This window comes from Drosophila teissieri, chromosome 3L, assembly GCF_016746235.2.
Source record: "Drosophila teissieri strain GT53w chromosome 3L, Prin_Dtei_1.1, whole genome shotgun sequence".
Classification (NCBI taxonomy): Eukaryota; Metazoa; Arthropoda; class Insecta; order Diptera; family Drosophilidae; genus Drosophila; species Drosophila teissieri.
The window spans coordinates 1,597,660-1,623,025 of record NC_053031.1 but is presented as its reverse complement, the minus strand read 5'-3'; the positions used below and the strand labels follow the sequence as shown (position 1 = coordinate 1,623,025).

Here is a 25,366-nt window from a genome sequence, read left to right as displayed (position 1 = left end):
GCAAATTTTATTTGCATTTTCCTGCCATTTTCACACCGCCTAACTATTTGCTAGGGGTATATTGGTTTCTGTGTAATCAGAACCAATCAAAACTCGAGTTGTAAACCACATACTATGCTAACAAAATAAAAGCTTACGTAGCAATACAACTGCTTTCAATATTAGTTACTCTACCTCATATACATATGTGCTATCATATAAGAAATAGAGTTTGAAAATGCATAAATGTAAGTGCCTGCTTTCCTGGTAACTCTACGGTCGCAACCCGCAGACAACGGAAATTCACTTGTTTATTATTATTAACTTAGTCGCCAATTCCCGGCAAGGACATGCGCAAACACCCCCACTTCCGCCCACATCACTTGGCCATCATCCCCTCTGCGGCACCAGGGATTAGGGAAAGGAAAAGGGACCCATCTCCGAGTGGAGCAGAGTGGCGTATAAATACCACGCAACTCGTGCGCACAGCCTCAGTTGGCGGACCGTGTTGCTCGCGATTCCCTTTTCCCAGTCGCTGCGTCCGCAGGTGAGAGTTCATCCTGGAAACGGCCAACTGTTGCCAGTTGCACTCGGCGGGGAGCGCGCTGCAGGGCGCAGGATAACGGCCCCAATTACTGCACCCAACTGCAGCAAATTACGGGTGTGAATTTGATTAATTGCCTTGAAAAGCGATTGTGAGCGGAGCAGAAGTGATTGTAAGCTGGGGATTTGTTATAACGACTTGTGTGTGAAGCTGACCCCATTTCATCTTTCCTGTTTATTGGCCATAACAACGCAAAGTAAGTAAAACTCTTCGGACATCTCGTATTTATAAGTACATTTTTGATTATAAGGAAGTTTACTGCCTTAAAGCATTAAAGCATTTAAAATACATTTAGTTTTAAAATGGAATCATTGTTCCACATTCAAGGACTGAGTACCATAAACAATACAAGTCTTTAAAAATCGTATAGTAGATATTCAACATCAAATTGATCGGAGTTAATAGTATTATAAATTGTGATTTTGAAGTTATGCTTATCCAATCATTTGAAATCCTCAAGATTCAATCATCACGATTATTTTATGTTCCTTACTACCCAGTTAATATATCTGCTCTACCCAATTAAATATACAAGTAAGGTGAAAGTGCAACATATCAAGATATAACCCTAAAATCACTGGTCTAAGTGACCCACCCAAAGGATAAAGGTGTTTAGTGTCCTTATAGGGTACATTGCAGAATGCACTTACCCCTATTTCCAACACTGTCGTGCAGAGGAGCCCCAATCCGAGCGGCACAAGGGGTGGGTGCTGGCGAAAACAAAACTGGTTGCCAGTCGGGTAAAGTCGGGTCGGCTGGTCAATCATATGGCGAGAATAGTGGTTAAAGCCACCCCTGAAGTGGCAGCTTTAACGGGGGTTGCATGTGGTGTTGGGATTGCACGGTGTGCCCAGTGTATCCGATTCCGACTTCGATTCCGAATACGAATCCGAATCGGACCTGGACTTGAATTCGGAATTGCAATCGGCGGCTCGCGCACAGTCAGTCTGCAAACTTCGGAGCGTGCGGTTGTCAAGTTTCGGTCGTCTGCGTGTTTTCTCTTTCCCGATTTCAGCACTCTTCCCGCACACACACACACACAGCACTCGCCACACACACATACACGGACGCAGACACAGGAAGAAGAGAGAGACAGAGAGAGAGAGCGAGAGCTAGAGAGAGGGTGGAGCGGAAAGAGGAGGCGACTTTCGCTCGAATTTCTCGCTGGTTGTTATTGCTGTTGTTGCTGTTATTGCCGTTGTTGCTGTGGCCGTAGTGTATATACCCACTGTGTGACTCCACTGTGTGCGTGTGTTTTTCCTGAAAGTTCGAATTCTCTTTTTCCGTCTGCTTGAAAATCGGACGCGGATTCGGATTCAGAATCGGAATCGATAGCCACCAACCAACCAACCAAACAACCAGCCAATCACCCAACCAGAGTCACCATGGCCGACAACAACAACTGCCCCAAGTGCAAAAAATCGATCGCCGCCAAGGAGGCGGCCGCCACGAGCATCGGATGCAGCGGCGAGGACTGCCGGAGGAGGTTCCACCGCACGTGCGTCAACATTGACGATGCGACCTTCGAGGCGATCCAGAAGAACCCGATGATATCCTTCCACTGCGACGAGTGCAAGAACCAGTCGCCGCGAGCCTTTGCGGCCAAGTTGCACACCATCGAGGAAAAGGTCAATAAGGTGTGCAACGGGGTCAACCAGATCCAGGGCCGGATGTACCAGCAGTACTTCCAGTTTGGCAACCAGCCGCTTCAGGCACTGGGCGCCTCGGCAGCCGGCGTGGGTGGCGGTGGCATCGGGGGCGGACTGGACGGGAAGAAGCATCCGCAGCAGAACAACCTCATCGTGGTGGGGAACAACTGTAACTCCGACCGACTGCAGGTGGTCTGCGACTACGGGCGGTGGGTGCAGGTGGGCAAGTTTGCGACGAACACCAGCGAGGAGGACGTGATCGATCACCTGGCCGAGGAGCTGAAGATCAACAAGAACCTGGTCAAGTGCACCAAGCTGGTGAAGAACGACGCCAACCTGTCGCAGTTGTCGTACTGCAAGTTCAAGATCTCCATTCCGGACTACCGCTTCAACGAGCTCTTCAATGAGGCAATCTGGCCCAGCGGCGTGATGGTCAGTCCCTTCACTCCGCGCTCCCAGCTCAATCAGAATCGCCTCTAGAGGGACGGGCCCGGCGGCCGGGATAGCGGTGACCGGGCGAGGGTGAAGCAGTAAGCTGAAGCAGGAGCAGGAGCACAGGGCACAGGGCATGCTGAGGAGGAAGAGAAGGAGGAGGAGGTGGAGGAGCAGCAGCTGGAGAGCAGGTACCCAAAGGAGAGAGTGCGCCTGCGCAGGGAGCGGATGAATTACGGATGATTACGAGCAGCAGTAGGAGGAGGAGGAGGAGGAACTGCATCGCGGCCTGGCAAACAAGGGTTGCTATACGGACTGCAGCACACCGCGGATTCCCCCGAGTGCCGACTTTGGGCTGATTGATGGAGCAGCAGGCGGAGGAGCAACTATTTGCCCCCATTGTATGCTAATTTTCGACACTCGAAAACATTGTCTAGATCTTTAAAAGCTTACAGAACCTATCTAATGGAAAACCAAGAGCATATTTATTGAATTAACTTTGAAAATGCATTTTAAAATGTTTTAGCGTTGCGTAAATAACGAAATGAAATCGATAAAGAAAACCAAAAGTATTTTAATGGCAAACTCACAAGTAAAATAGATGTGAAGCAAAAATATTAGTCATTTATGCATTACTGTCGTACTTAAATTAAAGTAAACCGAAAACAAAACGAGAAAACTAAGGAAACCAACTAAACGTACTTAAAGAGAGACACACACACACACAAACCGAAAGCGGTTATTCAGGCGCGTATTTAAACCATTTACCATTTACCAATTACCAACCAGGCATTTTCAACCCAGGCACAGAGGTTCCCCCTTCATTTTCCAACTCACTTCCTGGGTCTGGGGTCATGAGTCAGGGGATCCTGCGGATTGCCATGCCATCCCCAGACCGATGGAGATTCTACTACGACGCGTGTGCGACTACCTATCACATTAAGTACTTAACCGTAACCAATATCAAAACCTATATTCAAGCAGACGACGGCTTATATTGTATTCGTATATGTATGTAGTTTGAGGCATTTTCAAAGCTTGTTCGTTCCTGTTCCCAAAGACGTTTGGACATTTTGCGAACCACTGCACAGGACACTGGCCAGCAGCCAGCAGACCCATTCAGATTCAGATCGAAAGTATATATAGTATGTATTTGCGTTTTCGACGACCGGCACTCCCAGTTGGGAGCTGCCCGGATGGCAGTTACCAGTTACCAGTTACCACACACGTTCCACACGGACAGGACAGGACTCGAAACTAGAGGACTCGAAACGAAGCTGGGCAAATCCGTTGCAATAATAACTCACTGACCGAGTATAATGGATGTACATTTCGTAATTGATCTATTTTTTTACACCGATCCGACAGCAATATTTTCCGTGGGCTCCACGCCAGCGATCCGAACAGAACCGTAGATATTTACGCAAGAGTCAGCAAACGAAATGTAAAACACATATATTATATATTTAGTATACAACAATATGCATGCATGTATTTATGTCAACTTTTTCAATAAATTCTACAAAACTTAAATACCAAATCGGAGTGTATTGATCTTTGGCAGCTACGTTGATCAATCAAGATTACGTTTACTATACTTGCAAAGGGCATGTTCTTTCGGATTCCTTACAGATTCACCAGAATGGCCAACTCCAAGCGAAAGCTGCCGACGAAACCCACAGATGACCCTGCTCCCCACAAAGACGCATCTAGGTCGTCGGATGAGTCCGCCACAGATGTAAATCACACGAGTGCCAAGAAGTCCCTGCTGCTAAACCAATTCTTTAGGGATTGCCTAGGTCACGACCTGAGCAACTTCACCAGCGTAGCCCACTTTACCAGCTGGCTACACAGGCCCGTAGATGGAGCCGCCTTGGGCATCTTCCGCCTGCTCTACGGAGCAGCCATGCTGATTGACATCGCCGAGGAGCGGGGTGGCGGCCAGCTGGACGTGCGGTTTCAGGACCCGCTCCACTGCCACTTTCCGCTGTTCAACGGGATGCGAGCATTGGAATATCCGCTGATGGGCTGCGTCTATCTGTGCATGTGGCTGGGGGCGTGGGGCATCATGCTGGGCTATCGATTCAGGCTTAGCTGCCTGGCCTACCTGATTCCCTACTGGTACATCTTCCTGCTGGACAAGCCGACGTGGAATAACCACAGCTATCTATTCGGTCTGGTGGGAACACTGCTGCTCTTCACCCAAGCGGAGTCCTACTGGTCTGAACACCTCGAATATTCCTTCCTTCGAAATAAACGACATATTTCCAACTTTCAGCTCCCTGGACAGCTGGCTTAATCCCCGAAAGAGTCGCTGTATTCCCTACTGGAACTACTTTCTGATCAAATTTCAGTTCTTCGTCCTGTACCTGTACGCAGGTCTGAAGAAAATCTCATTGGAGTGGCTATCGGGATACGCGATGTCCAATCTGAGCCACCACTGGGTCTTTGCTCCGTTCCGGCAAGTGATTGATCCGGAGCTGATAGACCTACTCATTGTGCATTGGTTCACCGCCTTCTTCGACGTGTCCATTGCTTTTTTTATGACACTGGAGAAAACGCGACTGCTGGTCACTCCCTTCATGCTCAGCTTTCACCTGATGAACTCACGACTTTTTGTAATAGGTAAGTGTTTTGCTAAGTGTTGCTAGTCCATCACACCTTTAGCAAAGTTTCTACCGTCTACAAATCAATACTTATGTAACTTGGCTTACCCAATAGGAATGTTTCCCTGGGTGTGTCTTGCCGAAGTGCCGCTCTTCTTCAGCTTCGACTGGCCGCGGAGGCTAGGCAACTGGTCCAAGTCACGGCTCGTCCATTCAAAAGATCCAGAGGCAGAGCTTTCCAAGCCGGGATTCCTGGACAGATTGCGCACGGGTCTCATCCTCGCCTACTGTGGACTGCAACTCTTCCTGCCCTACTCACACTTCATCACCAAGGGCTACAACAACTGGACGAATGGGCTGTACGGCTACTCCTGGGACATGATGGTGCACTCCTACGACACGCTGCAGACCTCCATCCAGGTGGTGGACAACGAGAGCCGGGAAGTGCACAACCTGAATCCATACGCCTTCACGGAGTACGATCGCTGGACGAAGTACGCCGACATGGCGGTGCAGTATGCCAGGTGCATCGAGGAGAATCTCCGGGAAGGAGAGCCAGGCATTGGGAAAAACATTTCCATCTACTTCGACATCTGGTGCTCAATGAATGGACGCTTCCAGCAACGGTCCTTTGATCCACGCGAGGATCTGCTCCGGGCCAAGTGGTCCCCCTTTGTGAGCACCTCCTGGTCGCTGCCACTGCTGAACGAGCTGAATCACATGCGACCCAAGTTGCGGACCATTGAGACTGAGGTGCTGGCCTGGAACAATTACTCCGATGTCATTTTCGTGGCGGATTTCCCGGGACTTACCCTGACCAACTTCATCTCGCCGCACCTCATCAACTGCACGCTGACCATTCTTGAGGGAAACGTTCGGTACAGGAACGAGCGGGATCCGGAGGCCTATTTCCTGACAGCCGGCAAGAGCATCGGTCTGGAGAGCAACATCACCCACTTGGTGACCACCATTGGCCAGAAGCCAGCGTCGTATCTGTTCACATACACCAACAAAACGATGCAGGAGCAGGGCATCACGATAGAAAAGCCTGAGGCGGAGGAGCGGTCTATCCTGCCGCTGTGGCAGGAGTTCCAGCATCGGGTGACCAACTACCAGCAGTTCTTGGGCCACATTTCCAACTGCCTGATGTACTTGCTCTACGATGTGCCCATTCCGCAGGCCGTAAGAGGGGGAGATTGAAAGAGAAGGCTAACCATCGCTACTGTTCCGGTTTTAGCCGTTTTCAGATTCGATTTCAAATCTGGCTAAAAGAATGAATGCCTGAAAACCCTATCAAGCCCTAGCAAATCAGATAAAAATACATATTAAAGAAGTAACTATAGATTATTCTGCATTTACATAACGATACGTTCAAATCAATCGAATCTGGAAACCTTGGAAACCGGAGCAGAGCGATATAACCGAATGTATGGGTGATAAAACTGATAATAAATGTTCCATATTGTACCACATCCCGTCCAATTTCTCTTATCGCATATCTACAGCTGTATTTACAAACGTCAAAATGATACTTTAAACCTATGAATAGCGAATCTCCGGGCCGGGAGGATTCTACAGTGAATTTAGTGGCTAGGGAGGGCCAAACGAAGGGGATGGTTATAACATTATAACAAACACATACATAGGCTAGGAGCCTCGTCTACGCCACGCCACGCGTCTCCTTCGCTGCCGCCTCCTCCTTGTTACCCCGGCTCGGGTCGAACTGCTGCGTCTGTGTCTCCCAGAGGCGGGCATACAGACCATTCTGCCTCAGAAGCTCCGAGTGGGTGCCGCGTTCACCCACACGTCCATTCTCGAGCACCAGAATCTCGTCCGCATCCTTGACCGTGGAGAGACGGTGGGCAATGCAAATGCTGGTGCGTCCTGAGGTAGCGCGGGTCAGAGCCTGCAGAATGTTCTGTAAAGAGAAGAAATCCGTTTCGGTATATAAAAGGTAACACATTTGGCTTAGTCGATCCAAACACTCACATGCTCAGTGATCGAGTCCAGACTGCTGGTGGCCTCGTCGAAGATCAGAATGGGTGTGTTCTTTAGTATGGCCCTAGCGATGGCGACGCGCTGCTTCTCGCCGCCGGATAGCTTTAATCCTCGCTCGCCCACCTGGGTGGAGTACTGACCTGGCCAGCTCATGATGGAGTCATGCAAATCTGCCATACGGGCAGCGTTCTGCACCTCCGCGTGTGACTTGGACAGGTTGCCGTAGTGGATATTGTGCTCGATGGTGTTGTGGAACAGCACCGAATCCTGCGGCACCACGGCAATAACCTTGCGCAGGCTCTCCAAGTCTACGGCGCTGATATCCTGGCCACCGATCAACACTTTGCCAGAGTTGGGCTCAAAGAAGCGGAAGAGAAGGCGCACCATCGACGATTTTCCTGAGCCAGAGCCGCCCACAATGGCGACGTTTTTACCGGCGGGTATGGTGAAAGACAGGTCCCGGAAAATGGGTTTGCCAGGTTCGTACTCGAAGCTCACATTGCGGAACTCAATGGATGAGTTGGTGGTGTCCACAAACAGGGGCTGGGCATTGGCCGACGTCTGAATGCTGCTGTCCACGTTCATCAATGTGAACATGGCCTGCATGTCCAGCAAAGCCTGTCGCACCTCGCGATAAACACTGCCCAGGAAACCGAGCGGGATCGAGAGCTGGAAGAGCAGGGCGTTGACCATCACCAAGTCTCCCACCGTCATGTTGCCCTGGGCAATCTCCTTGGCGGCCAGTACCATAATCAGACTCAGGGCGCTGCTAAAGATGGCGTTTTGGCCAAAGTTCAGCAGGGCCAAACTGGAGCTAGTCTTCAAGCTGGCCGCCTCATACTTCTTCAGCACCTCGTTGTAGCAGCCCGCCTCGTACTTTTCGTTGTTGAAGTACTTGACCGTCTCGTAGTTGATCAGCGAGTCCACGGCCTTGTTGCCCGCCTCGTTCTCCGCTTGGTTCATGAAGACGCGGAACTGGGTGCGCCACTGGGTCACACTCAGAGTGTAGGCAGCGTATATGCCCACGCAGCCCATGCTGACACCAGCGAAGGCCAGGCCACACTTCACTCCCAGGATACTGGACACGAGGGCCAGCTCAAAGATTGTGGGCACTATGTTGAACACCATGGCGGAAAGCACAAAGTTAATGCCCCTGGATCCTCGGTCGATGGTCTTTGACAGAGCTCCAGTTTGTTTGTTCAGGTGGAAGGCCAGATCCAGGTTGTGCAGATGCAGGAACACATTGCTGGCGATCTTTCGGATCGAGTGGTGGGCCACCTTGGCAAACACAGCATTCCGCAACTCGTTAAAGCCCGCTGCACTGGCTCTAGCAATGCCATCTACGTGAATAAGACAGTTAATATTTATAATGATAGGGAACTCTGGCTAAAAAACTTACATCCCAGCATAAGAGCGGTGGCTGCCGAGAGGACTGCATCCGGGGCAGTGTCCATGTTCAGCGTTGTCATCGTGTCCACAGCTCCTTTGAACAAGAAGGGCACACAGACGGTCAGCAGCTTGGAGCCAGCCAAGAGACCCAGGGAAATACCCACTCTGACAATCGAGAAAGTAATAAGTAAAAAAGTAATCTCAGTTATAGTCAGATGAACATACCGCTTTCGCACCATTGGATCCTCCTTGGGCCAGATGTAGGCCATCATGGCACGCAGCATATCCTTGGAGGTGACCTCCGGCGCGTCCAGCTTGCCCAGTCCCGAGCCACCATCGTTGCCGCCCCCTATATGAACATGACATAGTCGTGATTGCTGTTGTTGTGGGCGGTAAGGTCGCTGCCGCTGTAGCGTTGTTGTTTTTGCTGCTGCTGCTGGGGCTCCACCTGCATTGAATTCACTTGGATGCAGCCAAATTCAGACAGGCGCTCAACACAACAAGCGCACAAACAAACAAAGTAACAAACGGACGCACGTACTCGGTCCACAAAACAAAATCAAATTTGGGTTAGTCAATAGAAAGAAGCGTGAGAGGCTAGTACTAAATGAAAATCCTGCGGATCAGCAGGAGTGCCGTATTAATTTGGGTGGTCAGGCATTGGTTAGTTACTGGGTAACTGAAGTGTTCCCGCGGCACCTACCTTTGGCCTTCTTGCCGAACACTCCACCCAGAAGCTTGCTGCCCGGCGTGGGCGTAAACGGGGTTATCTTCTTCCGCTTGACATCGCTGCTGTTCTGATCATCAACCTTAGTCAGCGAAGAGTACAGCTGAAAGGTTTGGGTTACAAAATGAAGTTTATAGTTTTCTGTGATTTATTATAAAAATGTAAAAGCCTCATAGAATATAAACTTAGTAGTTTTTCTTCGAACATTATTATCATTAATTTATAGATTCCTATTTCTATGAAAACTATTCTTGAAAAACAAAATGCTTCGTTGTTAATTCTAAGCTCAACCTAGATAGCTACTATTCAGCTAGATGCATCGATTGAAAGTCAACGAGATAGCGGATACACTCCTGGAGGTAAGACCGTGCCACTGCACCACTTTCCGTCAGTTGGGGAAGCTTATCCAGCTCTCCGCCAAAGATCTCGTATTCCTTTATTTTATAGGCCACGAGGTATGACAGCTCTGGCTGCACATCCTGGAACTGCTCGACGTCCCCAAAGGCAATCTGGTTGAGGATGTTGGGAAAGTAGGCCTGCTGCTTGAAGATCAGGTGCAGCACCACCCTTAGATTGTGAGAGCATCCTTCGTCGATGTGCACGAACATCTGATCGTTCAGATTGTGCTCCCTGATGAATTTAAAGATGTTCCGGTGAAAGGTTTGCGTAGATAGCTCCTTGTTGTTCTTGATCATGTGCTCAATGTCCAGCAGGGATACTTCAAAGTAGTCGTGCTTATTTTCTTGTAACCAAAAGCCGTATTCCGTCAATAGCTTAAAGTTGGACAAAGCACCGTAGCTGATAAACAATTGATCATATGGTTTGGTTTTGGCAAATGGTAGAGATTTCAGTGTTAGGACGTAGTCAGGACCCTCGATCTCCGCTGTGATTTGCACACTATCCGAGTGGTTGAAAAGGTCCAGGAACGGAGCCAATGCCAAGTTGGTGTCGCCACTGATAAGCGGCTGAAAGTAGTTGCTCTGCTTTTTCAGAAAGCGGGAACTGAGATGGACGCTTCTGGTGTTCACGGTGAAGTAGGCCCACTTGAAGTCTGCGAGTGTCCAAATCTCCTGGCCATAGCTCTTCGCACAACAATCGCAGCTGAGTACAAGGTTCTTAATTATTTCAAAGTAACCCCTTATTTGGCGGTTCTGGGCCACGGTTCGCTCTAGAAGTGACTCTGGCAGACACTGTAGCTCGGGTATGGAGCAGAAATACGGGGTGGAGTAGCCCCTGGGCAGAGTGTCCAGATATGCAGAGTAAGGAGAGGAGCGAGTTCCTAGCGAGCACTCCTGCAGGTGCTTGTGGTACAAGATATAACTGGCGACCAGTGCCTGAAAGGAAATTCTGGAGTCCTTGTCGAATAGCTCCTTGTTGAAGAGACTTTTGAATGGCACATCCGACTCCAGAGTCGCAATGCTTATGAGACAGCCAACGGGCAGGCGTATAAGCTCATCCTCCGGAGAAAAGGTGTCCTGTTTAGAGCACAGTCCGCGACCTGTTTGTTCATAGTTTTGGGCCGACAAGTGAGTGTGGTTCTGCCAGCCAACAGAGTGCAGATGAACGTAGAGATCGTGCAGGGAGGCCGAATCCTCGTCAGACTTCTTGGCCCTCTGATGCCGGCGACGCTGCGTGCGACCCATTGTCCCCAGTCCCTGATCGATCCTCCAAGTCTGTGTGTGCGCTGTTTTGGTCTAACTCTAAGCTTGCTGCAACGAAATAAGCCAGAGCGTGGTGCATTAATTCAGGATTGATCGGATGGAAGAGGAGATGGACCAAAACAACGCACACGCAGACTGTTTTCCCCGCCGATTGCTGGTGATCCCCACTCAATCAAACCGCCAATTCATTGCGTATTTTACGCCTAATTACGAAATCGTAATCTAGTCTAGATAGTCTGGCAGGTGGCCTTGAAATGGGTCTAGAAGCGGAGCACTCACCACTCTTGCCTGCACGTGGGTAACCGGTCCCTTAGCGAGTGAGTAGCATTTCGCGCGTCCCAAGTGGGCGGGTAGGTGGATGCTGCACTGCTTGGTCAGGTGAAGGAGTCCGGCCATTACTCAATTGACAGCCGAAAACAAAATAAAATCCCTCTTCTTTTGCACCGTCCCTGTGTTTTTGCTACGATATCAGCATTCGCATGGCAGCGTCAGCTGTTTGGAGTTGCCGTATCGCTGTGAATGGCATGTCAGGCATCAATCAGCTGAACTAGTTCCATTTTAAATCAAATATACTTACGTATTTCTTTGATTTAAGAGCATGCATTTAAGTTTAAAAATATGGAACACACAAATTCGAATATGCTGCAGTATATTAATTTCAGATACGTAGTAGGCTGTGTCTGTACAACATTTAAAGTAAAATCATAATTGAGCTAGTTCACCTCGCGCATCTCCATTTATCTCCTCCCTCAAGAAAGCCGGCATATCTGAATTCTGGAATAGTCCACCGCTCGAAGATGTCGCTGTTTGGTCTGATAGTCTCTGGACGCCTGCCCCAATCCGATTTTGTGGCCGTGGACGCCACCAAGCTGCTTGTGAATGTGCCCGACATAGACTCCGTCAACTACTTGGTAGTATTCCTCACCGGAGTTTCGCCCCTGCCCGTTGGCACCTCCGCCGCGATATACTTCAGCTGGCCGGACGCGAACGCAGCACCCACATGGCAGTACCTGGGACACATAAACAACAACAAGCCCTCCGCCATCTTCAAGATCGCCCAGCTGAAGAAGAGCCACGAGCTGGAGGCCCAGGCACACGGGATGGTCTTCGGCAGCCAGGAGATCTCACACATCGCACAGATTGGAGTTTCCCTCGAACCCGAGCTAACGGTGGCCCAGCAGACGCCAGCCGTGGTAAGTTCCGAAGATAAGCAGATATCTAATACCTGTCTTACTTTCTTTCTTACTGATACTAATAATTCACCCCTTTTCCAATTTTCAGTCCACTGCCAACGACAACAAACAATTTGGCCAGCGAATGCTGGAGAACTTCTTCAACTACGCCTCCAGCTTCGGAGTGGCAGCCAGAGACATTCCGCCCATCTCGAGCGAGACCTTCGTGCCGTTCTCCGTCGTCCAGAACTGGTATACGAATTTCCAGCGTCGCATGGAACAGAACCCAAACTTTTGGAAGTACTGAGCACAAGACAATGGAGGTATCGCCTCCGAAAGTTGTTGATATTACAAGTAAAGTTTTATATTTATATTCTTTCTGTATCTACTACCTGTCTTTATTGGTGGACTTACTAAGGTTAATGCAATGGATCTAGACTAGTGCTCTGGTTTTGTTGGGTCCAACTCCGACTCCTCGGGATTTCTTTGTGTTTTACTTCTACTTCCGGAATCTTTTGCTGGTCTGCGCTTTATGAACTCTGGATTGGAGGGCGCATTCCTGAATGATCCATGAGAAGATGGCGTCGGAGCTGGAGCCGACCCCAACCTCTTCTTGCTTGATGATTTTTGCCTGGTGGATGGCGCAACTCCGTCGTGAGCAGGTGATAGTGGGTTCCTATAAGTCTGTGCCTTCGATGGACTCCGAGAGGCTGATGCCCTGGGAGCTAAGCTCGGTGCTGGAGCCGAGCCCGACCTCTTCCAGGCTGACGGTGACGCGCCATCGTGTGCAAGAGAATCTGGTTCCGTATTTCGAGCAGCTGAAGCTTCATCAACCACATCAGGAGCTGGAGCCGAACCGGATCTCTGCTTACCCCCCCTTGGAGGTCTACTTGGCATACTAATCAATGGCTTACGGGGTTGTGGACCTGTAGGAGCTGTGGACGCAGATGCAGACGAATCGGATCTCTTTTTTCCTCCAGATCCGCCCTTACCTGGTGGCGAAGAGCCGCCCTTCGGTGGAGTTGATGGTGGCTTAGTACTGGGTTTCGATTGGGCATCCGCCTTGGCCTTAGCTTGCTGCTTTTTGATCTGCTCCTCGAGACGCTTCTTGTTCTCCGGGGTCAGCTCTCCAAAGACGCTCTTGATCAGGGCCTTGTACTCGGAGTAGTGCTGCACCTTGTTGCCCGTCGCTGGCGACGAGCTGGGCGGTCGTCCGCGGTAGGAGATGCAGCGGCTGCAAGGAAAAAAACAGAATGGGATTAGAACTCTTTAATGGACACCCAGTATTTCCCCACGTCACCCAAATAGCGCCGTGCTCAGTGATCTATTTAAACAATAGCATTGTCGGTGGACGACGCGAGCTGATTTTTATTCGGTCTCTCTGTCGTTCTTTTTGTGGCCCGCAAAAAAGCAATTTGGCAAGCTGACATATATATTTAGGCTATATAGTAGACCCTATGTGCATATAGACGGCTACAAGAGCGCTCCTCGGTCTGCCCAGCAGCCGAAACACGCGCGACCTCTCCTGACCAAACTTTGATTTCTATTGTTTTACAAGATCTATCAACATTGATATGCCCTGTAGTTGATTCAAGAGAATACTTAAAGAAACAAAGGATACATAGGAGGAACCATGTATAGTTATTTAAGTTGGCTAAGATAGAACTAGCATGTTTTTATACATTTAATCTAGACCTATCCAAACATTCATAAGATATCTACTAATTGCTGAGTGGAGGGAAGGGAGATTATTTTTATAAACGAATAGCATATATTTTATCACTGCCATGATAATAAAATTAAGTTTACATTGGCTGAGAGAACATTATTATAAATATATTATTGTTTATGAAATTATAAACACTGATAATTTTTCTTGAGAAACAAATACCTATATTTATCTTATAGATAGAAATGTTTTGAATGCAGGGCATTATCAATTCGAGGCTTATTAATTCTGCTCATCAGACGCCGCACGATTACATAGATTGCAGACTGATCAATGATCGGATGGTTGCCAGCGAGGCGCAGCCACTGGGAACGGATTGAGATAGACGGATCACGGTGCAGCCGCCGACGGATTGCGCCAGTTTCGCTTGCAACGTGTTGAGTGAAACATAGTCGATAGTGATCGGTGGAATAAGCCCGCTTTGGTCGCGTGTTGCCCACGACAATAGGTCAGCAGGAGAGCAAGATCCACGGCCACGCCCACAAGATGACAAACACGCAGCAGTCGAATTTGGCGGAGGAATCGGGGAAGTTGGAGGCGGAGGAGCAGACGACATTAATGTCGCAGGCAGCGGCTAATAATAATATTCATAATTCGCAGTGGCTTGTTGATGGCATCGCAAATCAGGGCGCTGAGTCAGCCGTGTTTTGTTGGTCAAAGGCGGCGCCGGAAGTGCTCGGAATGGCAGGGCAATTTCCGGTTGGCCAAGGAATCACTTGGCCGAGCAGCTTCCCCATGAATCACTCGAATGGAAGCCGGAACATGGAAGTCTGCCAGCCATACTACCAACCAACACATGCAGGAAAGTTTCCCTTGCATCTGAATTCAAGGATCAACCAAGGATTTCCCTTGTTTATATGGGATGTAGCTTTTAAGAGCCAGAAAGAAGCAGAGAACCAAAGAATTTTAGACGAATTTCAAGCATTCAGCCCATATGAAGTTTACGCACCGCACACAGCGCGATTCCCCATACATCAAGTATACGCCCCGTGGCAGATGAACTTTCCCAGACTGCTGCAATTGCCCCGCAAGAATTCCGACGGCTATTTCCCAGAAATGAGCACCACCATGACCCGACGCGGACAGGTGGCTAGCTCACCCGCTGTGCAGGCGCCCCAGGAATTTCCCATAATTAAAAAACGATTTGTTAGCTTTCCCAATTATCGAGCAATGCCTGAAGATGGCCCCGCATATCCTCATCCTCATCCACATCCACCCACCGCCGCCACAACAACAATGACGCAGCCGGGCCTCGACAAAGTCACCGAAATAGACAAAATAGACGAAATAGATGGCGAAGGTGGAGGAGCTGGTGTACATAAGGTGCCGCCGATGCTTGATAATGAACTCGAGGCCGAGGAGCAGACGGCGGCGGCAGAAGCAGAAGCATTCGCATTCGCATTAAACTTGAACGTGGCAAGGGAAATCGAGCATCAACAGGCGGAAAATCTTAATGACGCCTTCGGCCAGCGGCGACACGACCACAAAACCAACGACGACGCCATGGATGGGGCCAAAAATAAACGCGAAATATGCGAGCAAAGCAAATTAGAGAAGGCCGAAGATCATAATGAGCCCAATATGAGAGATCGCGAGCAGCAGTCAATATGTTTGGCCAGGGAGCAGACAATAGATGGCTATGGGCAACAGCATCACCATCACCATCAAAATCGCCAGCAGCAGCAGCAGCAACAGCACCAAAATCAGAATCTAAATCGGAATAGCAACCACCAGCAGTCCGGCGATCTCTCAGACGCCCGCGAATCGTCGCCAGAGCAAGTGGACGTGGATCTCGGTCGGCAACTGACCCGCGAGCGCAACCCAAATCCGAACCCGAATCCAAATCCGAACGCGCATCGAACTCTGCCAAATATAGAATTACTGAAAAGCTCCGTGCGCGTCTTCCTCGCCGAGAGGAACTGGGATTGGGACTGGGACTGGGACTGGGAGCTGCTCGACCTTTTGACCGAAGCCATCGAACTGATCTGTGGCCATCCGGAGACGGGTAACCTTTGGAGCGAGGCGGCCGTCGGAGCGGACATGACCGTAAGCAAAGTCAGCGAGGAGCGGGAGACAGAAACGGTCGAGGCTTATCCCGCCGAGCAACTGGATCAGCCGACGGAACCGGCGGATGACAACAACAATACTAGCGCCATAGAGCAGCAGCCCAGCGAGATGAAGTACGAGATGAAGACAGCCAGTCCAGCACTGCCCAGCAGGAGTCCGCGTCCGGAGTCGCCAGTCACCAGACTGGGTGCCACGAGTCGTATACGCAATGTGGAGCCGACTGCTCCCGCTACCCATGCTCCGCTGCTGGCCGACATAAAGCGCTCCTCCATCAGCCGCGACAGCACCTCCTCCGTTGATGTGGATTCTGTACTACCGGAAAGGACACGTCTGCGGCGCCAGCGACGCGTTCGCTCGCAGGATTCCGTGGAGGAGAAGCCCGAGGATGTGATCGAGCGACTGAACAAGCTTAAGGCCAGGATCTCCGGTGCCCTCAGCGAGGTGAAGGGAGTGCTCAAGCAGTACAGCACGGAGAGCGAGGCGGAATCTGCGGCGGAGCAGACTCAGTCAACACCAGGTGGAGATCAACCTGCTCCAGTGAGCTTTCGCTTTGTGAAGAAAGTGCGGCGACGCAGCTACTTCGATGAGGCCGAGGAGGAAAAGGAGCAAGCTGGAGGGGAACTGGTAGATGCCTCCAAGGAAAAAGGGAATCGGGAAGAAAAGGCGGATTCCACTAATGAACAAGCTAAGGAAACTAAGGTGCACAGAGAACAGACACCCTTTGCTAGGGAGCTCTTGGAAGATTCAGTAGATCGGGAAGTCCGAGCAGTTGGAAGGCAGCCACTCAATGCAAGCCAAGAAATAAAAACTAATGAAAAGGATATGAGCAAGGAGATCGATGTCAGTAAAAAAGAAGAAACAAATGACTGTCAAGTAACGAAAGAGCTGGAGAACAAAGATGAAAAGTTGCCGAAGGATCTTGATAATGTGGATGCTAAAAAGGATAACCTCCCTATAAAATTAATTAAAAATGTTGAACCACAGGAGGTGCAACTTGGGGAGGATGTATTAAAATCTCATGCTAAAGAATCAAGAGACCCTAAAATCTCAGTGGTAAAAGAAGAACCGCCAAAAATAAACGGAGAACTACCGAAGACAGCAGAACCAGTCAAGCAACCCGAGAAGAGCAAAACCCAGGCCAAAATTGAGTTTCTGGCCAAGGTGCAGAGCGAACTCAAGTCGAAACCTGTCAAGGATGTTAGCCCCAAGGAGCCAGCTACCAAGGAGGAAACTATTAAGCGGGTCTCTCCAAACAGAGACAGCCACAAGGAAGCGACTCCCAAGGAATCAGAACCCAAAGAAACCACAGAAGTAAACAAAACAAAAGATGTGTCCCAGAGCAAACCATCTGAAACAGTTGAAGTGTCACCGCCAGATGAGTCACCCACATCGCCTCAACCGTCCAAGACGAAGAAGAAAGTCATCGTGAAGGTGAAGAACCCCAGACGGGCCTCGATCGCCGCCGTGGAACCATCCAAGATCAAGGTGGAGCCGGCCGTCGAGCAGAGCGACGTTCTCATCACTCAGCGGCGACCCTCCGACTCGGAGGCGATTGTCAAGCGCAAGAAGAAGCAGAAATTAATGGGCGACACGGCTGCCCCATGCACAACCGCAACCACATCCACATCCCCGAGAGCAGCATCATCGACAACAAAAGATTGCATTGGCAACTCGAGGGAAACGGCAGCGATAGCCGAGGAGAAGGAGACGGCCACCAGTGAACAATTGGCTACGCCAGAGGTCACCGCGGTGCCAGCCAAGTTGCCCAGTGCCAAGAGCGACCAAGGAACAGCCGCGACTGCAGCACCAGTTGTAGTTGCAGCAGCGGCAACACCGGCGACAACTGCCACACCAGCGGCACAATCAGAGATCGATGCCGATCCGGCGATTGGCAATCAAGCGCCAGCAGGCGATCGAAGCAGACGCGCCAGCCTGAAACTAGCGGAGTTGGTGGGTGAAACGGTGCTGGTGGCGCCGGCAGCAACCGCAGCCCCACAAGATCCATTGCCCGAGTCCAAGGAACCCATCGATCAGGAGGCGCTGGTGCCAGCGACGCCGCAACAGGTGGCCATCGGCGCTGACATTGCGCCGCAAATAGCAGCGACATTGAGGCACGAAGAGTCATCGCCAGAGCAGCGGGCACAGTCGTCCGCCGAAGCTACAAAAGCCGGAGAGCAGCCGCCTCCCGGCGACAGTCTAGCCACCATGCCGGAGCTGAAAGTACTCGCCGGACCGGTGCAGCCCGTCAAGATCGAGACGGTCGAGCAGCCCCACGATGGGGCCAAGAACCAGGAGGCGCTCGTGAAGAAGAAGCCCACGCACCTGAAGAAGCTGGTGCGCAAGAATTCCATTGACAAGGAGCCCGAAAAGCAGGAGAAACAGGAGAAGCAGGAGAAGCATGACCCCAGCAAGCTGAGCAACATACTGCGCGACAGGAACAAGATCAACGAGCTGTCGTCCAGGATCAACAAGCTCACTCCGCCCAAGAAGCAAGTGAAACCAAAGGAGGAGACGAAAAAGGCACCGATTGCAGCTGAGGATACCCCGAAGCCTGAAGAGCCAGTGGAGGAATCAACTGCCGAAAGCGAAGTTCATGAGGAGGTCGAACCGGAACCGGAACCTGAAGTCGAGCCTGCGCCGCAGCCCAAGAAGCCGCGCAAGATCAAAAAGAAGGTGATCATCAAGCGACAGAAACGCCGCCTCTCCGTCGGCGACACCTTCTTCCTGCAGCCGGAGCCCGAGGAGCCCGCCATCCCGGAGGTGGAGACCATCGAGCGGGCCATAGCCTACGTGACGGACGACGAGGAGGACACCAAGGCGTCCGCGGAGGAGCCCGAGCCCGAGACCCTCAAAGAACTCAAATCCTGCCTGCATGTACGGGAGTACAAGATCGGTGACCTGGTGCTCTACGCAGAGCGCTACCGCAAGACGCAGGTGCGCTGGAAACGCGGCCGAGTGCTCGAGCGGATCACGAGCATCTCGTACAAGCTGGAGATCGAGGGCAAAGAGGTGCCCGCCCATGTCAGCTACATCAAGAAGTACACCGGGCGGAAGGTGCGGTTCGGCACCAAGGAGTACCTGGAGATCGACTACGAGCAGGTGGCCGAGGAGGAGCGCCGGGCGGCCAGCTACAGCATATGGAACATGGTGTAGGCACCAGCAGACCACCGAGTCCACCAAAAATCCCACCCAGTGGTGTCCAGTGTGCAGCCATCTTTGAGTGCCATTAAAAAATTGTCCGCCATGCGAGGTAATTTTTTAAGGATCTCAACTCGACATTCAGTTACGTTATAGTGATTCGTCCTAGTCAGTCGTCAGTCTATATGTACATATATCTATGTAGAGCAGTAGCTTTGTAGCCTAGTCTTATATATCCTAGTGTTTAGTGTAACTTATTCCAGGCCTTCGTTTACATCTAAGTATAATCTGTATGTGTAATTATAAACAAAAACAATCTATTTACCGATAAATAAAGCGAAGAATATTTCAGTTATGCGAGGCGTTTCTATTTCGGGCCGCTCCAAAGCCAATTACTCATAAAACTTTTATGGATCTGTTTATTCCGATGCTAGCCAGTCGGCGATTGATGCTTCCCGCGATTTTCGATTCTCGATTCCCCCCTCGTTGTCCGGTTTATTTATAAAGCCTATCTGGCCAATCTGACCAAACTGACCAATCCGATGAATGAATAGTGGAACCCTCCAGGGTCAGGCGGCGCAAACAGCTCCATCAGCGGTCGCCATTAAATGCCACCCACTCCATCAGTGTCCATATCCATATAGCCAAGTGCCCAAATCATTCGCAGAGAAATGCGTGCCATTAATAAAACTTTGGCGGGATTTGGCGTGCAGTGGCCTGCATTAGAGACTTGGATATACTCGGATTCACATACGTATAGAAAACGAAACAAAAACATTCCGTCCAAGATCATCGGACATTTCTCATAATTGATTGTCAAGGCGTTTGGCTCGGCGCTATAGGAATTCTTAGCGAGAATCTCTCGCAATTATCTGAGATTTTAATTCGCGCTGACAAAAACAACAAAGAAACTCGGAAAACACACATCGCACATGCCACCCATAAACATATACGAACATATCGCTCGGGGAATCGGCGAGGGGCAAGGGAATCGCACTCGGAATGGGATTGGGAATGAGGCATGCCATCATATAGTGGGCGCGGACCTGCGAATATGCTACATTCCTAAGGCCTCTGGCGGGATTTTCATTCAATTCTCGGGGCTGGCAACCGAGTACTGTACTATATGTGCGATCAAGACATTATGTGTGTCTGGTAACGAGTACACCGGAAGAAATCACACATCATGTCTGTTGTCGCGAGCCTGTCGCATAAATAATGCAGAACGGCAAACAAAGGATGTACATCTTGACTTTTCTTAAACAATCAGGTAATTATAATAAATAAATTTGAACCAGGTGTATATATGGAAGAGGAGCTCCAAAACGAAAAGGGAAGAGATTGCTTAGATCTGCACTATTTATAAGACCCATTGTTTCCAGTGCACGCACATATTTGCGCGAAGCAATTGAAAAACAAAGCACATTTCATTCTATATGTTCGGAATTTCGAGTTGAGCGATAGTTGGGAACACTTATGAAGACCGAAACATCCGCAGCATCGACATCAAAGATTTCAAGTGCAGAGAAGAAAGTCCTCGCGGGCGGTTACACATGAAATCATATATCTCTTTCCTACATAATATTATTTTGAATTTTCCCTAGACGTGTTGTTGTTCTCGTTTGTGGTCGGGGCGGCAATATTGTTTTCCATAAATCAGCGCAGAAATCTAGCGCAGCACTGGCGTTATTAGGAACCATTGTTGGGGTCCGCATGCGAATACGATTTTGGTGGAGAGGCGAGATACAATATCTATAATCTATATCGTCTGCAAGGCGGGTAAAGGGGTGGTACTCGGGGAGGCGGGGATTCTGTATCAAACGCCGCGAATCTGTGCCAAGTTCCTTGCGCCAGTTCTCTGCGAGCACAATGCGATGTCCAACATCGACATGGCTGTCGGCGATCTGCAACGAGGTCGTTCGGACCGGGCCAATTACTAACAACGCAGTTGCCAAATTGAACAAATTATTGGAGCCTTCAGCAGACCGCAATTAATCGTTTCAGAGCGACATAGCCGCATAATTTACTAGCTAACTAGACCTTATTTATTGTGCCCATCAGCTCGGAGAATCACCTGACCAGGGAAACGAACTTTCCGGGGGCGCCAGATGAACTCTGGCGAGGCCAAGTGCGTTACACCACCCGAAGACTAAACAACTATATATTTGGCAGAGTTTACACAAGCGGTCTGCATGTTTCTAAATATCTTTGGGGCAGAATAACCTTGGCACACGTTTGATTACAGAAGAAAATCAACACTCAACTAGTGACACTGATTAGTGCCTAGCACTTTGACCAAGTACCATATGCACTAACTTACTCGACTAAGAGCAAGTAAATTAGTATTTGAGTTGCGGAAAAGGATTTAAAGAGAACTGTTTTAAATCATTGGATAGATTTCTTTCATCTAGACTATTCAAATATACCCCTTCCTGCTCGACAAACACTGGGTATCAAAGCGAAAACCTCTGCGGTTGGCATGCTTTTGGCTCGGGTGTCACCATCGCTAATCGCCATCACCATGACGCAGCCCGCCGCCATCTTGCCACCTCGGGATCTGGGGAGTCGATCGATGCGAGAGGTGGCCGCGGAGGAGGCGTCACCAACACCGATTGACACTCTGAAGGTGCGTCAACGCTAATCGCACCTGAATTGAATCACCCAAAGGGGAGTAGCCCAAGGCCTGGCATTGCACCTTGGCATTTGAGAGACGGTGTGACGGTGTACTATGTGGGACTTACGATTCTTTTTCGTTCTTGAGGAGCGCCGTGTCGAAACGTGGCTGCACGTAGAACCAGCCGCCATTGTTCTTGTGCTCCTCCTGGGCCCACAGCAACTCCGCCTTGGGATACAGCTCCAGCTGCTGGCTGATCAGGTCGTAGGGGAAGGGACAGAGCTGGAGGATTCGGGGAATCATGGTTATCACGTACAAGAGGCGATGTAAGATGTCTCACCTGTTCCACCCTCACCAGGGCCACCGTCTCCACCTGCTGGTGATCGTCGCGCTCCTTGAAGAGATCGTAGTAGACCTTTCCCGAACAGAAGACCAGCTTCTTGACGCCCTCGGGCTTTTTGCCAGCGGGTCCTTTGTCGGGGATGAGGCGCTGGAAGGAGCTGCACTCATTGAAATCCTTGAAGGGACTTCGTGCCAGCGGATGGCGGAGCAGTGACTTGGGCGAGAAGTTAATCAGCGGCTTTCGGAAGCCCATATTCACCTGTCGGCGCAGGCAGTGGAACAGATTTGCGGGTGTGGAGAGGTTCGTCACAATCCAGTTGACGCTCATCAGCTGGCGAGCCACAAAGTCGGCGTCGCAGGTGTCTGGATACACGTCCGGATCGTCGTCGCTCATCTGCAGGAAGCGCTCCATCCGGCCGGAAGAGTGCTCCGGACCCATGCCCTCCATGCTGTGTGGCAGCAACATGACGACTCCGGACTGGCGCACCCACTTGGTCTCGCCGCTGGCTATGAACGTGTCGATGATGCACTGCGCCGTGTTGCAGAAGTCCCCAAACTGGCCTTCCCAAATGACCAGTGCATGGGGACTGGCCATGGAGTAGCCGTGCTCGAAACCAAGGACCGCACACTCTGACAGGGAGCTGTTGCAAACGGAGTAGGGCGCCTGGTCGGGATAGAGGTGATCCAGTGAGTTGTACACCACCTTGTCTTCCGCCTGGTGGTGCAGGACGTGGTGCCGGTGCGAAAAGGTGCCGCGCTCCACATCCTGGCCGGATAGTCGAACATGGATGCCCTCCTTAAGGAGCGAGCCGAAGGCGAAGGCCTCGCCCAGCGACCAGTCGGCCACTTTGTCCTGCACCATCTGCGTGCGCTGGGCGAGTATGCGGAGGATGCCCCTAGACAGGATGGTAAGGAATATAACCCACAACATCATAATCATTGCCATTCTGTACTCACTTGTGCGCCTCAAACTTGTGCTCCGGCGGCGGAGGACTCGAGAACATGTCGCCAATCGTCTTCAGGGTGTCCGTGCTGACGCCAGTGGGGCACAGTTTCAGTCGATCGCGGCCCTCGAAGAATCCCGGCCAGGGAGAGTCGATCCAGGAGGAGTACTGCGCAAGATGGCCAGTTAGATGACGCAAATAGGCAAAGCTAATCGACTCACCTTTATGCTCTTGACGGCCTTGGACTTGGTCCAAGCGTCCTCGCAGATTTTCTCGTAGTTGGACACCATTGCCTTGAACTCGCTGTCCGTGACGACGCCCTCCTTGATCAACTTATCCGCGTAGAGCTGGAGGCATGGCTTCAGTTTCCGTATGCGCTGGTACATCAGCGGCTGGGTGAACATGGGTTCATCCGCCTCGTTGTGCCCGTTGCGGCGGTAGCCAACTATGTCAATGACCACGTCCTTCCTAAACCGTGTCCGGTAGTCGGTGACAATGCGAGCGCACTGGACGCAAGCCTCCGGATCGTCGGCGTTCACGTGCAGTATCGGAGCATTCACCACTTTGGCAACGTCCGTGCAATAGCGCGAGGAGCGGGAGAAACGCGGATCTGTCGTGAAGCCCACCTGGTTGTTGGAGACGATGTGAATGGTGCCGTAAGTGGTGTAGCTGGGCAGGTCGGAGAGGTGCATCGATTCGTAGACCACGCCCTGCCCGGAGAAGGAGGCATCTCCATGGATGATGATGGGCATCACCTTGCTGCCACACGTGTCTCCGCGCTGGAACATCTCCGCCCGGGCTTTACCTAGGAGCACCGGGTTGACGTGCTCCAAGTGCGAGGGATTCGCCACCACGGTGATGCGCACCATACGGTTTGTCTGTCGGTTGAGTCGCTCTTGAAACACCCCCAGATGGTACTTAACGTCCCCGGATCCGGAGTCGGTGGCCTTCAGGCCGTGGAACTGAGACAGGATGTCTGCAATGGGCTTGCGGCAGATGTTGGCCAGGACATTGAGGCGTCCTCGATGTGCCATTCCAATTAAGATTGACTCCACGCCCTGCTTCGTAGCCCGGTCAACCACCTCCTTTATACAGGGTATCATAATGTCGCAGCCCTCCAGTCCGAAACGCTTCTCCGACGAAAACTTCTTCGCCAGGAAGTTTTCGAATCCCGTCGAGCGAGTGAGGCGCTCAAGCAGGAGCTTCTTTTCCTCCTTGGTCAGGTCCAGCCCACCAGGCTTCTCGAAACGGTCGCGTATCCAGTTGGTCTTCGTCAACGACGTGATCTGCATGTACTCCACTCCGATGTGGCCGCAGTAGATGCGCTCCAAGCGATCCAGGATCTCTCTGGTGAAAAAGTAACTTATTAATTTCACGATGGGTTGCATCTATTGGAAACTTACTTTAGTGTGAGGAACTGCTGATCACCGCCTATCATTGTGGATGAGGGCAACTTGAACATGGCATTGAGATCATCTGCGATAAAGGTATATGGATTCGGTTATAGATACCCACTAGCCATGACATTCAGCTTACTAAATATATAGGAGTAATGCTGCCGAAGCACCTCCCTGGCAGCATGCCGCTGGGTTCCATCCACCGACGTTACCTTTTTAGGACCAACAATACCCAAGGGATCCAGATCGGCGGCCAAATGACCGCGCGATTGATAGGCACGGATGATGGCCTGAATCACGTGGTGGTCATCAATGTTCTTCCAGTCACTGGGTGGCGCAGCTGGAGCTGCAGATGCACCGCCAGAAGCCGTCCTCGCGCCCGAACGCGCCTTCATCGCTGTCCTTTCAACCGGAGGACGTCTGTACTTCCGGTGGTGCGATGCCGGAAGGGGACGTCTCTTGGCGGTGGTCCGATCATTGCCGCTGAAGAGCTCGTTCCAGGACTAGGCATAGATTCAATTGAATAAATAAAAAGGAACGTCGTTAAACAGCTCACCTCATCCACGGACTTGGGATTGCGCTTCCACTTGTTATAGAGACCTTCGATGTAGGCTGCACTGCATCCATTGGCGAAGGAGTCCAGATCGTGGAAACCACACCCCTGTGCGGTCGTTTGAATGGTGCGGAGGGCTTGACGGGCGAGGATGTGGTGGTCAGTTCCTCGCAGACCCAGCGCCAAGCTCCTTCTGATCCGCACAAGGCTCCTTAGCCGACATTGGTTCATCTTCTACAAGAGTCTACCGAAATACCTGTAAAATTTTGAATTTAGTGCTTAGGAACCCTTCCAACCGAAGGCTTAGAAACTTCTGAGTTCAACTCAAATTAGTAGTGGTGAACCACTTCTGGCAAGACATGCTG

General features: G+C 50.8%; 7 protein-coding genes across 9 annotated transcripts; 4 read left to right on the top strand and 3 right to left on the bottom strand.

Moving 5' to 3' along the window:
* Positions 1 to 1,535: 1,535 nt before the first annotated feature.
* LOC122618445 lies at positions 1,536 to 4,160 on the top strand. Its single transcript, XM_043794888.1, has one exon. It carries the CDS (start codon positions 1,969 to 1,971, stop codon positions 2,710 to 2,712), a length of 744 nt encoding a protein of 247 aa, XP_043650823.1. The 5' UTR covers positions 1,536 to 1,968; the 3' UTR covers positions 2,713 to 4,160.
* A 53-nt stretch (positions 4,161 to 4,213) lies between these two features.
* On the top strand, positions 4,214 to 6,624 carry LOC122618448 (vitamin K-dependent gamma-carboxylase). The gene is made up of 3 exons (XM_043794891.1): positions 4,214 to 4,884; positions 4,943 to 5,289; positions 5,386 to 6,624. The coding sequence occupies exons 1-3, from the start codon at positions 4,274 to 4,276 to the stop codon at positions 6,468 to 6,470; spliced, it is 2,043 nt and encodes a 680-aa protein (XP_043650826.1). The 5' UTR covers positions 4,214 to 4,273; the 3' UTR covers positions 6,471 to 6,624.
* Positions 6,625 to 6,752: 128 nt separating this feature from the next.
* LOC122618440 (iron-sulfur clusters transporter ABCB7, mitochondrial) lies at positions 6,753 to 11,463 on the bottom strand. 2 transcript variants are annotated; one of them, XM_043794883.1, is made up of 6 exons: positions 11,325 to 11,463; positions 9,361 to 9,487; positions 8,883 to 9,105; positions 8,668 to 8,822; positions 7,260 to 8,608; positions 6,753 to 7,188 (listed from the first exon to the last, which is right to left on the bottom strand). In XM_043794883.1, the coding sequence occupies exons 1-6, from the start codon at positions 11,439 to 11,441 to the stop codon at positions 6,931 to 6,933; spliced, it is 2,229 nt and encodes a 742-aa protein (XP_043650818.1). In that variant the 5' UTR covers positions 11,442 to 11,463; the 3' UTR covers positions 6,753 to 6,930. The 2 variants fall into 2 exon arrangements, with proteins under 2 accessions (XP_043650818.1, XP_043650819.1); XM_043794884.1 differs by having other exon boundaries at positions 8,883 to 9,006.
* Positions 9,532 to 11,464, bottom strand: LOC122618443 (SET domain-containing protein 4). The gene is made up of 2 exons (XM_043794886.1): positions 11,325 to 11,464; positions 9,532 to 11,093 (listed from the first exon to the last, which is right to left on the bottom strand). Exon 2 carries the CDS (start codon positions 11,025 to 11,027, stop codon positions 9,687 to 9,689), a length of 1,341 nt encoding a protein of 446 aa, XP_043650821.1. The 5' UTR covers positions 11,028 to 11,093; positions 11,325 to 11,464; the 3' UTR covers positions 9,532 to 9,686.
* A 221-nt stretch (positions 11,465 to 11,685) lies between these two features.
* LOC122618446 (protein OPI10 homolog) lies at positions 11,686 to 12,601 on the top strand. The gene is made up of 2 exons (XM_043794890.1): positions 11,686 to 12,238; positions 12,327 to 12,601. The coding sequence occupies exons 1-2, from the start codon at positions 11,843 to 11,845 to the stop codon at positions 12,522 to 12,524; spliced, it is 594 nt and encodes a 197-aa protein (XP_043650825.1). The 5' UTR covers positions 11,686 to 11,842; the 3' UTR covers positions 12,525 to 12,601.
* Positions 12,557 to 25,366, bottom strand: LOC122618439 (2-oxoglutarate dehydrogenase, mitochondrial). Of its 2 annotated transcripts, XM_043794882.1 has the most exons (9): positions 25,005 to 25,364; positions 24,588 to 24,951; positions 24,455 to 24,527; positions 23,273 to 24,398; positions 23,065 to 23,219; positions 22,106 to 23,003; positions 21,893 to 22,047; positions 13,210 to 13,451; positions 12,557 to 13,152 (listed from the first exon to the last, which is right to left on the bottom strand). In XM_043794882.1, the coding sequence occupies exons 1-9, from the start codon at positions 25,230 to 25,232 to the stop codon at positions 12,656 to 12,658; spliced, it is 3,738 nt and encodes a 1,245-aa protein (XP_043650817.1). In that variant the 5' UTR covers positions 25,233 to 25,364; the 3' UTR covers positions 12,557 to 12,655. The 2 variants fall into 2 exon arrangements, with proteins under 2 accessions (XP_043650817.1, XP_043650816.1); XM_043794881.1 differs by having other exon boundaries at positions 12,557 to 13,451; positions 25,005 to 25,366.
* Positions 14,329 to 19,492, top strand: LOC122618438 (titin). The gene has a single exon (XM_043794880.1). The coding sequence runs from the start codon at positions 14,433 to 14,435 to the stop codon at positions 19,164 to 19,166; it is 4,734 nt and encodes a 1,577-aa protein (XP_043650815.1). The 5' UTR covers positions 14,329 to 14,432; the 3' UTR covers positions 19,167 to 19,492.

Coding starts and splice junctions, on each gene's coding strand:
- LOC122618445 (XM_043794888.1), top strand. CDS start 1,969: ATGGCCGACAACAACAACTGCCCCAAGTGCAAAAAATCGATCGCCGCC.
- LOC122618448 (XM_043794891.1), top strand. CDS start 4,274: ATGTTCTTTCGGATTCCTTACAGATTCACCAGAATGGCCAACTCCAAG. Junction 4,885..4,942: donor ACCCAAGCGGAGTCCTACTG/GTCTGAACACCT, acceptor TCCAACTTTCAG/CTCCCTGGACAGCTGGCTTA. Junction 5,290..5,385: donor CTCACGACTTTTTGTAATAG/GTAAGTGTTTTG, acceptor CTTACCCAATAG/GAATGTTTCCCTGGGTGTGT.
- LOC122618443 (XM_043794886.1), bottom strand. CDS start 11,027: ATGGGTCGCACGCAGCGTCGCCGGCATCAGAGGGCCAAGAAGTCTGAC.
- LOC122618440 (XM_043794883.1), bottom strand. CDS start 11,441: ATGGCCGGACTCCTTCACCTGACCAAGCAGTGCAGCATCCACCTACCC. Junction 9,106..9,360: donor GTTCGGCAAGAAGGCCAAAG/GTAGGTGCCGCG, acceptor AATTCAATGCAG/GTGGAGCCCCAGCAGCAGCA. Junction 7,189..7,259: donor TGGACTCGATCACTGAGCAT/GTGAGTGTTTGG, acceptor TTCTCTTTACAG/AACATTCTGCAGGCTCTGAC.
- LOC122618446 (XM_043794890.1), top strand. CDS start 11,843: ATGTCGCTGTTTGGTCTGATAGTCTCTGGACGCCTGCCCCAATCCGAT. Junction 12,239..12,326: donor CCCAGCAGACGCCAGCCGTG/GTAAGTTCCGAA, acceptor TCCAATTTTCAG/TCCACTGCCAACGACAACAA.
- LOC122618438 (XM_043794880.1), top strand. CDS start 14,433: ATGACAAACACGCAGCAGTCGAATTTGGCGGAGGAATCGGGGAAGTTG.
- LOC122618439 (XM_043794881.1), bottom strand. CDS start 25,232: ATGAACCAATGTCGGCTAAGGAGCCTTGTGCGGATCAGAAGGAGCTTG. Junction 24,952..25,004: donor ATCCCAAGTCCGTGGATGAG/GTGAGCTGTTTA, acceptor ATCTATGCCTAG/TCCTGGAACGAGCTCTTCAG. Junction 24,528..24,587: donor GCATTACTCCTATATATTTA/GTAAGCTGAATG, acceptor CCTTTATCGCAG/ATGATCTCAATGCCATGTTC.